The 13,293-nt window shown below is 39.1% G+C and overlaps 1 protein-coding gene across 6 annotated transcripts in view; it reads right to left on the bottom strand.

The window, feature by feature from the left end:
- LOC104611806 (ADP-ribosylation factor GTPase-activating protein AGD4-like) overlaps positions 1-13,293 on the bottom strand; it is a 110,695-nt gene that overhangs the window by 78,394 nt on the left and 19,008 nt on the right. For all 6 annotated transcript variants that reach the window (XM_010279032.3, XM_010279030.3, XM_088902903.1 and 3 more), the window contains 2 exons: positions 12,359-12,421; positions 6,682-6,726 (listed from right to left, as the gene is read on the bottom strand). In XM_010279032.3, coding sequence (XP_010277334.1) covers positions 6,682-6,726; positions 12,359-12,421 — 108 coding nt within the window. The remainder of the gene's footprint in view (positions 1-6,681; positions 6,727-12,358; positions 12,422-13,293) is intronic.

Below are 13,293 nucleotides of genomic sequence, written 5' to 3'. Positions count from 1 at the left end.
AATATAAACTTAAGTTTTAAAATAAATGTTTTAAAAAACCTATTATCTAAAATTAAAATACATAAATATAATATGTAAAGCATATTCAAATGAGAATTTAAAAATGAAATCAAACATATAAAACCCACAATCTCTTTTTTTTCTCAATTGCATCAAGTAGCTGATGTGACATATTACATTCCTAATTCTACGAGCCGCCTTTGTGCCACGCCCCTCGAGGCAAGCCCAAATAAGGCCATGTTAGGGTCTTAACCAGAGCTTCGAGAATCCCCTATTTGGTAAGCAATTAAAACTATAAAATTATTATTTTTTGTGTGAAAACTAAGAATTTAAGACCATAACAAGGCCTTGTTTGAGCTGGCCTCGAGGGGCGTGGCATGGGAGTCTGGGGACGGAGCCCCCGGCCCAACGGCCAGACTCAAAAAAATGGAAAAAGCGGAAAATTTTTAAAAGGCGCACGCCTGGGCTAAGGCACACCAGGCGTGCGCCTTTTGAATGGGCTGCGCCTAGGCCCTGGGCGAGGCACCTACCCTAAAATGTGCCTCGCCTGTGCGCCTAGGCGTGCCTTTTAAATCACTGGGCTGATCAACTATTTCCCAGGTATTGTTTCTGATGAGGGCATTCATTTCAACTTTTATTGCATCTTTCCATTCCGATACTGCCAATGCTTCCTATATTGTTCTGGGAATGGGAATATCCGCAATGGATGCAAGAAAAGACTTGTAGGAGGAAGACAAATGATCATAGGACAAGAACTGAGAAATGCAGTGAGTTGTGGATGTGGTGCAACGGCACTTGCCCTTACGGACTGCTATGGGAAGGTCAAGATCATCTAATGAAGGTAAAGGCTCCATGGCGGGATGTCTCTAATCTGTAGTATCTGTGGTACTTGGATCTGGATCTATAGAAGGAACTGGGGCTACTGTGGTACCGGGATCTAGATCTACAGAGGGGGTTGGGACTGGCCTGGACTGCTGATGTCCGAAATCAACCTGTCTCCATCGTCTGTGATAAACTCTTACATCCCTGCACCTTTGACAACCTTCCCCACTACACCCTTCTTCACTTAATGGGATTGGTAAAGGAACTTCTGATGTGCTAATCCCAGCCTCATTATTCTCCCCCTAAGGAGAAACCCGTGGATAATAGGGTTTATCCTCAAAAAAGGTGACATCCATTGAGACAAATCTTTTTCCAGAAGTAGGTTCATAACAGCAATATTCTTTTTGAGTTTGTGCATAACCAAGGAAAATACATTTGGAAACCTTAGGATCAAATTTAGAACGATGAGGACCAAGGATTTGAACAAAGCAAGTGCAACCAAAGGTTTTAAGTGGAATGGTGAACAATTCTTTATCAGGGTATAGAAGGGTAAATGGAGATTCCATGTCAAGAACCCGTGAGGGAATCCGATTGATGAGATATACTGGTGTAAGAACAGCATCCCCCCAGAAACGTATAGGCACATTTGAGGTAAACATAATGCCTCTAGCTACCTCCAATATGTGTCTATTCTTTCTTTCAGCAACCCCATTCTGTTGTGGTGTATGTGGGCAGGTACTCTGGTGGATAATCCCAGGGTCAAGCAAGTAGGAGGCTAATGGGTTTGCAAAATATTCTTTTGCATTATCGGATCTAAAAATTTTAATTTTGACCCCAAATTGGATTAAAATCATTTGATGAAAAATTCCGGTTAATGCTGGGACCTCATCTTGAGAACGCATAAGGTAAACCCCAGAAAACCGAGTATAATCATCAACAAATAATAGGAAATATCTATACCCCCCCATGGCAGTGGTATGATAGGGTCCCCAAACATCAATATGCACAATTTCAAAAGGAATATTGCTCCTATTACTACTTAATGAATAGGTTGTCCTACAATGTTTTGCAAGCTCACAACTCTCAAATTTCAAACTAGACATCTGGACATATTCAAATAAACTAGGAAACAAACTTTTCAAGGAATGAAAGGATAAATGGCCCACCCTATTATGCCAAAGCATCATCTGATCAACAGACTAAGAAACGAAGGATTTCTTAGTTTCACTATCTTCCTGATGAGCACTTCCTCCAAGTAGGTAGATTCCGTTCGTCTCACGGACAGTCCCAATCACCTTCCTTGTCTCCATATCCTAAAAAGCACATCTATCAGGAAAAAAGGTTATTGAGCAGTTCTGTTTTTTTATAATGCTACTAACTAAAAGCAAGTTAGTATTAAGCTTAGGAACATGCAAGACGGGAGGATAGGGAAATGGCATCAGACAACTTGATGTCTCCTCTGCTAGAAATAGGGACAAGGGATCCATCAACAATGGACACTTTGTCTTTGCCAGAAGATAAATGATAGGTAGAAAAAAGTGATGGCAAGCTAGTCATATGGTCGGATGCTCCTAAATCTATTATCCAAGAATGTTCTGTATTACTTGGAGCTGAAGCATGATAAGCTGAGGCCCGATTACCTGATTGAGCAAAAGATGAGGTTGAAGGAGCTGATGGTGGCTGAGGAGATGGTACTGAGTCACTAACTTCACTTTCCAACTGTGTCAGAGCAGATCGGACAGCAGCTAGGGTGTCTAGAGGAGTGCCTCTTGAGGTTGTTGAGTCTACACTATCAGTGTTAACAGCCATATTGGCATTCCCCTTTTTGTTTCTGAGTTTTGCTGGAACCAGATGTGGATGTAACTTCCAACAAGTGTCTTTAGTGTGTCTAGGTTTCTTGCAATGTTCACACATTAGATCCTTCTTAGCCTCTTTCTTCATATCCCTTTCCTTATCTCCCCTAGACTTGGGTTTAACTGCTACCAGGGCAGATTCGAAAGGTTGCTGCTGCAACATAACCTTTCCTAGTCTCCTCACTGTGCACTAGGGAATAGGCTTGAGACAAAGTCACACCCTCTCTTGTCAACAGCTGTTGTCTTATAATATCATACTCAGAATTTAGACCAGCCAAGAACTCAAATACTCTGTTAGTTTCAACTTGTCTTCTGTAAGTCTGTGCATCTCTCTGACTTTCCCATTCTATTGTCTCAAGATGGTCAATTTCATGCCACAGAGATTTTAGGGTTGAAAAATAAACAGAGACTTGTTTCTCTCCTTGTTTGAGATTTCTAACTTCCCATTTCAGCTCATAAGCCCTAGCAACATTAAGGGGCTGAAAGTAGGTTTCTTTCAAAACATCCCATATTTCTTTAGATGTTTTTGCCCATAAATAATTTCGGCTGATGTGTGGCTACATGGAGTTGCACAGCCATGTCATCACCAAATAATTTTCCTGAATCCACCTAACATAAGTGGGATCCTCCTTAGTTGGTTCCTTCATATCCCCTAACAAATAGTTCAGGTTTCCTCTTCCCCCAATGGCCATCATGGCTGATTGGGCCGATTCTAAATAGTTTGAACCATCAAACTTTACAGTTGTAATCTGGAAGGTGTTTTCAAACATGCTACTTGAACCTGTCCCAAAAACACCCTCCCCTTGGCTTTTAAACTCCATTAATGATCAATAAAAAAAAAAAATCCTAATTACTGTACCAGTCGTCCTACTGGGTCTGAAGCAAGTAATAGCAGTAAAAGAAGCCCTAATTTCTGTGATAGTCGACCTATTCAGACTGATAGCAGTAAAAAAAATAACAGTTCTGTTGTAACAGTCCTACTGAAACAACTCTACTGGATCTTCCAGAGAGCAAAGAAATCGAAGGAGACAAGTCCTGAAGCAATAACAGCCCTGAAACCTGAGGGTTTTGTCTTAAACCCTAAAAAGGACTACAGAAATCTTCTGGAGTTTTTTTCGTACCTCTTATATCAAGGTATTCTTGCTGCCGATCTTAAGAAAGATTGAAAAACTTACCAGAAAATTCTGAAAAGCTCTGATCCTGATGAAAAACTTCTGAGATTTTTATTCTCTCTCAGTCTTGAAGAGAAAAAAAAAAAAAACTGACCTTGAACCAGAAATCTTCTGAAATTCTGATTGCCACCTCTAGTCTTGATCAAGAACTGATCTTGATCCTCTGATCTTGAAGGGGAAATTCTGATCTTGAACAGAAATCCTCTGAAATTCTGATCACAACCTCTAGTACTGATCGAACAGAAATCCTTTAAAATTCAGATCGCCACCTCCAGTACTGATCAAGGATTGATCTTGATCCTTTTCTCTTCCTCTGATTCTTCCTGGTTATCAAAGGTACGATCCAATCTTTGGACTGCTGCTGTAGATAACCTCCAAGAATCAGCTGAAGAGAGCTTTCTCTATTCTTCCAGCCCTAGGAAACTCTCATGTGGTTGACTGGATCAAACTCACATGAGAATCCCTAATCCGAGCTTTGATACCAAGTAGTCGTACAAGACTACACATTTGAACAGAAAATAAAAGAAAATTAGAAGAGAAGAAGAGAGATGGAGAAGAAGAACTCGTGGAAGGGTTTTAGGAGAAGAGAGTGGTTGGTTGTGTTAAACAGCCGCCCCACCCTTTGAATTTATATGCATGCTTTCATAATTGTAATAGGACTTAATGTTTTACATGGAAGGATAAGATAAGATTAAAACTAATCCTACTAGGAAAGCTAATCCTAATCAAGAATTAATTAAATCTATGCTGTCCCACGAGTACATTAATGTGGGGTCCACAGTTTCCTACAATTTTAAAATGCGGAGGCGTGACGCAAGGCGTTCCACTATCTAGAGGCGTGAGGCGTAGTTCAGAACGCAAGAAGGGGGGATCTCATTTTTTCTTTATTTTTAATAAAATCTTTTATATTAAGAAGAATAAAGATGTATAACATTAGTTGAAAGGGGGGGGTCTTTTCTTCCCTTATCTTTTCTTCCCTTCCCTTTCCTTTTCTCTTTTTTTCTTCTCTTTCTTTTTCTTTCCCTTCCCTTTCTTTTCCTTTCCTTTTTTTTTCTTTTTTCTTTTTTTTCTGTCTTTTTATATCAGATGTGCATGAGGCACATGAGGTGTACGCCTCTTGCACGCCTAATGAAAAAAGCGCAAGAGGCGTACGCCTCAAAGGTGTCAGTGCCTCTGGCATACACCTCAGGGCGTTTTGGGAGAGCCTTGCTTGGAGGCGTGCCTCCCACGCCTTTTAAAACACTGGAAGGGGATTAACAGGTTGATTATTGAAGGGGACTCAAAAGTTGTTGTAAAGTGGCTAAAAAAAGAGGAAGAAGCAATCTAGAGATTAAGAAATGAGTTCAGATGCTTTAAGCAGGCTTCTAAAGATATGGAAATTCACATAAGATGGATTAGGAGATCAGCTAATAGCATAGCTGATGGTCTAGCTAAGCAAGGAGTTCAAAGGCAATCTATGTTCTGGGCTATGTTATAGTTAATGGGATATCCTTTGGGGCTTGTTTGTAACTAATGAATTTCTTTGTTGGGTTACGCTTGGGTCTGTATTGTAATTAGTGGGGTTTCTGTGGATGTTTTGTCTACCCACAACTTCTTGTTGTACACATCCTTTTAATTTAATGAATCATTTCTGTGTTGCTGATCAATATATATATATATATGATATCGTTAACTTTTTCTCAAAAAATATATATATGATATCATACTTGAATGTGGTGGACAGATGACTAGTTCTTTAAATTTTAAAGCAAATGACCAGGGTTCAAGCCTCTCCACTAGTCCACTTACAATTTCTTTAAAATACGTTTGGATTAAAGCAATATATATATATATATTGATTGTTTTGGCTGACTCAAGATTGATTCAAAAATTCCACCTTTCGACCCAGCAAGGATTGACTTTTTTGGGCTAAGATCAGTCCTTTCATCAGCATTACCAGCTGTGGCACCAATCATTTTGTTCCGCACCAGTTATTAAGTGCATATGGCCCACAATCACTCAATCTCTCACTATGGCTGGTCTGGATCAAGATGATTGGTGCCATAGCCAGTAAAACAGTTACCAAATTCAGTTAACCCACCCTTCTGAAAGAGATGAGTAAGGAGTTGAGTTCCTTTGTGTTGGGGGTTTTTGGTCTTTTTTGGTTTTGTTTTGCTGAGATTGAGGGAGTGTTCTGAATGGTAGGAAGTCTGGAGTTGGTGTTGTAAATTGTTTTCTAATTGGATCTGTAATAGTTTTAGCATGGTTTGAAGTGGGGAGTGTTGAATTGGGAGGTGAGTGGAGGTTGGTTTGTTCCCTCAGGTGACTACTGGTCACATTTCTTGTAATTTCTCTCTTTCTTTTAGTAAAATTTGTATCTACCTTCAAAAAAAATTGATAAATAACCACCTCATTGGTTACCCCTTTTATGATACTGGTTGACTGGTTACAAGTTTTTCAGGTATCATAGTCGAACCCAAATATTTATTGCAATTTAGATCAAACAAAGCCCGAGGTTAATAAATGAGAAAACCACCAACAAGAATGTTGAAAGATAATGGATAATGGTCTTCCAAATGTCAATTCCATCTAAACCATAACACAAAGCAAGTCAAGGTTGGGGCCTTTCCCTTGAGAAAAACAAAAACAACGTACAGCAAGTATTCCTTCATCAAGAGAAACAAGAAAATATTGTAGCCAAATTATGGAGGCTCTGGGAAAAAAGAATGATAGACATGTTGGAAAATTGAGTGTTGCTTAACTATAGTTTCAGCATGAAGCATCTGATGTATAAGGAAGCCACTATTTAGGTTATTGTAAAACAGAATGAAGTAAAGAACAGGATCTAGGAATACCTGATCATAAGCATGTGTAGCTTTGTCAAAGCGTCGACGACACTCCTACAGAGAATACAAATAAATACACAGACTAAAACAAGAAGGAACTTTAAGGCAGTTCAATGAAGAAATAGGAGTGCATCCACATGATATAACTTTAAGCCAAGCAATGTGCTAAATGCTCCTCAAGAAACTTGCTTGTATTCATCCTCAATAACCTGCTTTAAGGAAGTTTAATGAAAAAATAACCTGCAGAATGATTTGAATGATGCAAATAGTGTTCCCTAGGCTGTGTTTGGTTGCAGTGCAATTTTATTTGCACTCATACAAATGAATGGGAGTGCAAATGAAAAGAATGCAAACTTTGGCTTAATTTTATTTTGGGTTTTACTTTATTCTGTTTCAGGCTTTATTTTCTCCATTTTTACTGCAATCAAACAAAAAAAGGTAAATTTTAAAATAAAAATAAATCATAATTTGCACTAAAATCATTTGCACACCATGGTTTTGCATCAGTGCAAATAAATCCGCATTGCAACCAAACACAGTCCTACTTTCCATGCATACAAACATAAGTACATACATACATACAGATATATATGAATTTTGATAGGTAACTTCAAATTTCATTAAACAAAAATGAAAACCCCAAGTTATACATTCATTACAATTTGTTAAAAGTTGAAAGAATGTCTAGACTTTTTTCTTTTTTTGATAGGAAACAACGGTAACTTTCATTAGAGAATTGAAAAGATTACAGACTTACCACCCACAAAATGGATGGAAAAAAAAAAAAAAAAAACAACAAAAACAAAACATACAAACAAAGCCTCCCTAGTAACTCCTTGCTTAGCTAAAGTGTCAACCATTCCATTTGCTGACCTTCTTACCCATTTAAAATGCACCCCAATCTCCCTTGCTAAGCTAATAATTTCTCTTAGAGGCTGTCTAAGAGACCAAACTCCCAAGTTTCCAGATTGCATCCACCCTATTACCAGCTTGGAGTATCCTTCCACTTCTAATTGCTGCATTCCCCATTGTTTTGCCAGTCTCAAACCTTGAAGTAAGGCCATTACTTCTGCCCTTAATGACTCTCCCACCCCAATTGGGCCCAAGTAAAGGGCCAAGACTTTTCCTTCCTCATTTCTGAACACACCCCCAACTCCCGACTGACCTGGATTACCCAAGGAGCTTCCATCAAAGTTTAGCTTCACCCTGAACTGAGTTGGTGGTACCCAACTTTTTGTATCACAGGGGAGGAAGGAGAGGATACATGCTATAGCACTCCAATTTCTAATTAAGTCAGCTGAGTAGAAGTCCTTGAAGAGATGAAGTACTTTCAGCATAACCTTGATGGTGACAACCTCAACAAGTACTTCCTTAGATTTTTCTTGCCCTAGGAAGATCCTATTGTTTCTCTCTTCCCAAATTGACCATAGGATGGCTGCTCTTGTTAATTCTCCACACTACCATGCCTCTTTTCCTTGGTTGTCAAAAGAAACTAGAGTCAAAAAGGTTCAGCACACCCGAATGGGGATTCCATCTACAACTAGACCTGTTCACGGGCCCGATAGCCCGACAGGCTGGCCCAGCCTGGCCCGTTATAAGTCGGGCTTGGTCATAATTTTAGGCCTGCGGGCTCAGACTCAGGCCTAAAGCGCCGACCCGACTTTTTTTCGGGCCGGGTTCGGGCTTTCTCAAAAAAGCCTAGCCCGAGCACGAGCCCGACTTAATACTATATATTAAATAATAAAAATATATTTTATTTAATAAAAAACATATGTGCAATATTTTTCTTTGTTCTTCTCTTTTTTCTCCAAGTAATAGTGAGATGTTTATTATTTTTTATTTTTGAAGGTTTTTAGTATAAATAAAACAATTTTTTATTGAATAAAAAAAGGAAAAAAAATCTGTTTTCAAATTTCTAGTCAGGCTCGGGCTCGAGTCCGGGCTTCAGACTTTATATGAGGGTCGGGCTCGGGCTGGGCTCGAGCTTGGGCCTAAGTGTGTCCTGTTGATACACATGCAAAGCCCGGCCCAGCCCATGAACAGGTCTATCTGCAGCCAAACAAAGAAGAGAACCAACCCCACAAATAAGAAGCAAAAGGACAAGAAATCAAAAGATGAGTCACCACCTCACCATTTCTTAAGCAAAGGTAACAGACATGGGGAAAGGCACCAATATGGCCTTTTTCTTTTAAGTACATCCATAGTATTGATCTTTTGAAGAGCCACTTCCCAGCAAAAAAAGCCCTAACCTTTGGCAGCACAGGAAAATGCCAAACTTCTTTAATAGGAAAGGAGATGGACACAATAGAAGACTGAGCTAAGGCGTTGAAAAAAGATGAACAAGAGAAAGTCCCTGAAGAAGACTCTTTCCAAATTCTACTGTCTAGGTAGGAAAGATCTAGGAAAACTGAACTCAACATAGTGAACAACTCATCTGCATAAGCCAATTATGAATCCCTCAACCCTCTTCTTAAACCTAAATCCCAAGTCCCCTCAAACACACGAAGTGAGGAGATGGTATTGAAATTATTTAGGGAAAGAGAATGCATTACCGTGAATCTATCCTTAAGGGGGGTGTTCCCAAGCCAAAGGTCCTCCCAAAACAGAATTTTATTACCTGAGCACACATCAAATCTGATGAAAGGCTGAAAGGAAGGCAAGACTCCAGCAACAAGACTAAGAATTGTTGTGGCTAAAGAACTTCTTGATAGAAATGGAAATGCAGATTGATACTCCGATGATATTATATTGTGACAATCAAGCTACCATAAACATAGCCCACAATCTTGTACAACATGATCGTACAAAGCATATAGAGGTTGATTGGCATTTCATTAGAGAAAGAGTTGTCAGTGGAGAGATTTGTCTACCTTATGTGCGGTCTGAAGACCAATTGGCTGATTGTCTAACTAAAGGTGTTCCCAAATCAAAACTTGACAACAATTTGAACAAGCTGAGCATGATAGATATCTATGCTCAGCTTGAAGGGGGAGTGTTAAGAGTGTGAGGGCATTTCTGTCCTTTTATGAATATTTGTATTTGGGTGCCTATTCAAGGGCACCTTTGTAATTTTGCTTGTGAAGTAAAATGAAAAGTCCCTTGGTGTGAACAGTAGCACACCAAGCATTCTCGACACTCTTCTTCCAACATCTCTAAACCTTTCAACTAAGAGATTAAGGATTGTGTCTTGAATAGGGTTATTCATTGGCTAAAATCTCAAGATATGTCCCACCAATTCTACTTTAACAATATTTGGAGGAATTGGTCAACAGTGGCAAGTTGTTCCCCTTCCAAGGTTAGAGTAAGAACAAGCTGGGCACCTCCTCCTATAGGCTTCTTGAAGTTGAACTTTAAGAGTAGCAACCAAGGTAACCCAAACCCTTCTGGATTGGGAGGAGTCTTGGGGAATATTAGTTGTCCTGCAAGGTGTACAGTTTGCAACTCAACTAGGGTTAGAACTGCTAGTAGTTGAAGGGGACTCCAAGGCAATAAGTAATAAGCATGTTTTTTTTGATAAATAAATGAACTTTTTATTGATTTGGAAAAGTTAGCACATACAAGCAGCCCTTGGAGAGGCGCGAGCTGCGATCAATCCCCTTTGACCCGCCACCTTTGACCACTTGTGCATAAGACCTGCTACACACCATCTTGTTTCCTTGTATGCCACTCTTTTGATCTTCCTTCTGCATCAAACCTTCCAGCCCCATCAGCTCCTGTTTACCCATTTTGGTGAAATTCTTTTCCCATTTGAGTTCACCAATCCCCTTGATCCATGCAATACATCTTCTTCCACTCTTAAGTCTATTTTCCTCGGCAGATCTTCTGGCCTTACTCCACTTAATAATATAGCAGCTGAGCGGAGATCCCCCCAGAAGACACCCGTGAGTCGCCCTCCACACAGATGGGCTATAGATTCAGCCACTTCTTGCCTCCACAGGTGGAAGGGAAATCCCAACAAACGTACAATCACATCATCTTCAACAGAGAACTCTTTAGAGTTGGAAAAAGGACTCCATCTAAAAATTGTAAATAATCCAAGATCTGATTGAATGGTAGTTGCAGACAAGTCTAACCTATCTTCAACCAGATCCAACAAAACCTTACAACTCCCAAAAGGTGTTACAATAAACATACCTTTCAATTTCAACCTCTGTATCAGTAAGTCTGCAACTATCCTCCAATCACTGACATGGTTTTTCGCTTGGATTACAAACTTATTCTCCCAATCTTCCTCTTTTGATAGAGCAGCCATCTTACATTGCCCATTAGTCTTTGCCAGAACCACTATCTCTTGTCCCAGATCTTCTGTATTACTACTGTTTTCTTTAACCTCTTTCAATTCTGTTGGGACCTCTGCTTGTGCTTTTACCAGGCATTGTAAAAACTCATTAAGAATTCTAGCTACTTCCCTCCAGCCTTGGCCCTGTCTTCCTTCGGGGAAGCAAGCAATCTGCTTCTTACCCTTTCCAAAAAATTCTAGTAAGGCTATATATGAACCTTTGTTGTTCCTTTTACATTCTACAACATACCTCTTTCCTTCTTCAGAGCCAAACTCTTCCATGTCTTTTTGCTTCCCTTTGAGACTTGCTCCAAGCACAAAGTCCTTAAACCACTCGATCACTCCACCACCCTCCAGTAACATAGTAGCCTTCTTAGCTTCCCTAATCTTCAACCCCAGCACTCCTTTAGATCTCCATTCTTCAAACAGAAAATCTTTTGCTTCCACCTTCAATGCCCTTCTCCAACGACCTGCCATCTTGAATCTCTCCTCTGCCTCTCCCATCTTAACACTCCTTAGTTCCTTGAGCATCCTTTACCCTATGTTGCAAAACCCAAAGTCAGTAGTTTGGTGTTTCAGGGATAAAGAAATTCAAAGTGCTGACAAGGAATATGTGTCTACGAATACAATGGGTGGGGAGATCAGCAAATGCTGTGGATGATTGTCTAACCAAGCAAGAGGCAGCTAGGGAACTTTTGTATTCGGCAGAATAGTAACTTGTTTTAGTTTTCTTCTTTAGTGGGAGAGGTCATAGCTCGTGCCTCTCCAAGGGTTGCATGTATTAGCTATTCTTTTCAATCTAATAAAATAACTATTTATGTATCAAAAAGAAAGAAATTTTAATTTATTACCTTGATTGAGGAGACACCGTCAGACTGGATCAAGAGACAGCTTCTTTAATTCATCAATCTTATATCATTGTAGAGATATACTAAACAAGTGGCCCGTGGTGTAAACACTATTAATCCTCTAATTTATTTGCAAATAAAATATTTATGATTTTGAAAAAAAAAATAATGTAGCTGCTAATACATCAAGCATAATAATGCCCATTTATTGTATGGTTAATTCTATACTATGTTTTCCACCTCTCATTACACTATTAAATAATGGATAGTATCAATCATTGAGAAAATCCATTTACTCCAGACCATGTTTTCCTCTTCATACCATTTGACATTATCATGGATGGTAGCAAAAATATTAAGTGGTTTCTTTTCATTTTTCAATTGGCAACAAGAAGATCCAACAGTAAAAGAAAATACACAAGGTTTTTCTGCAGTCTCAGAACGAACACACAAGGAAAAATACAATTTCTTACTGGTAATGTTGCCTAAGCTACTAACATCAGCTGCAAAACTATTAAATCATGCAAAATGTTATGATCAAAAGAAGAAAATGGATCACCTTTGCACCTTCTAAATCAACTTTCATAAACTCCGTCAAATGGTCACTTAACATATGCTCTACCTGCAATATGATATCCTAACACATTTTAGAATTATGATCTCAATCCAAGGTCCAATTATAAAATGATAACAGAAACTGAGCCCTCCCCCCTATTTTTTTGGACTTTGGACATGTAAAATCAACATGACCAAGTAGTCAATTAACACTGTACATATGCAGATGACACTATGACAGTAGAAACCATTCTGAGGAATCAGCATAGGAGATCCACGCTAAGATTGGTTCCATCATATGGTTGTTATTATCACAGTATTGCAATTTACCAGAGATCCGCAAACAATATACTGGATGATTCAGAAGAAATTTTACGCAGTTCACAAATTCGAATCATCTAGTTTCACTTCATTCTGGTGTGTTGGTAACTGGTAATTCTAGGAAATTCCCGTGAAAGGCCATACCACCTGAGTGTCCAATATATATCAATTGCCAACTGTCCTTAAGGAATGTCAATTGGGTATCTTACTACTTCCCCTTCAAGAACTACCTAAATGAAACATAATTCTAACAAAATATAGTAGTACATAATACCAGGAAAGAACACAGATTATCTATATACACAATGCTCAAAGTTCTCAGTGGCACAAATAAATAAATAAAACAATAGTTAATGGAGTAAGATTCCCTGTTTCATGACAGTAAATCAGCAAAGGTGCTGCCTGATCCAGGCAAACACCCGAATGAACTGTTCAACCTAGAGGACAATGCCTTAGCTGGTATTTAAGTGGCCAGGGACCAGCTGAGGTAGTCAAACTGAAGGCCTACAATCACATCACTGACTTACTATTCCAACATCAAGCAAAAGAAAACTTTAATCCTTGCAAAACAAAAAGTAATTTTGTTCCAAGAAAATTTCATTATAGAGCCAGAGTATC

This window comes from Nelumbo nucifera, chromosome 4 (assembly GCF_055504915.1).
Source record: "Nelumbo nucifera cultivar China Antique chromosome 4, China Antique-T2T, whole genome shotgun sequence".
In the NCBI taxonomy this organism is placed as follows: Eukaryota; Viridiplantae; Streptophyta; class Magnoliopsida; order Proteales; family Nelumbonaceae; genus Nelumbo; species Nelumbo nucifera.
Note: the sequence above shows the minus strand (reverse complement) of the source record. Positions and strands in the feature narration are given on the sequence as shown.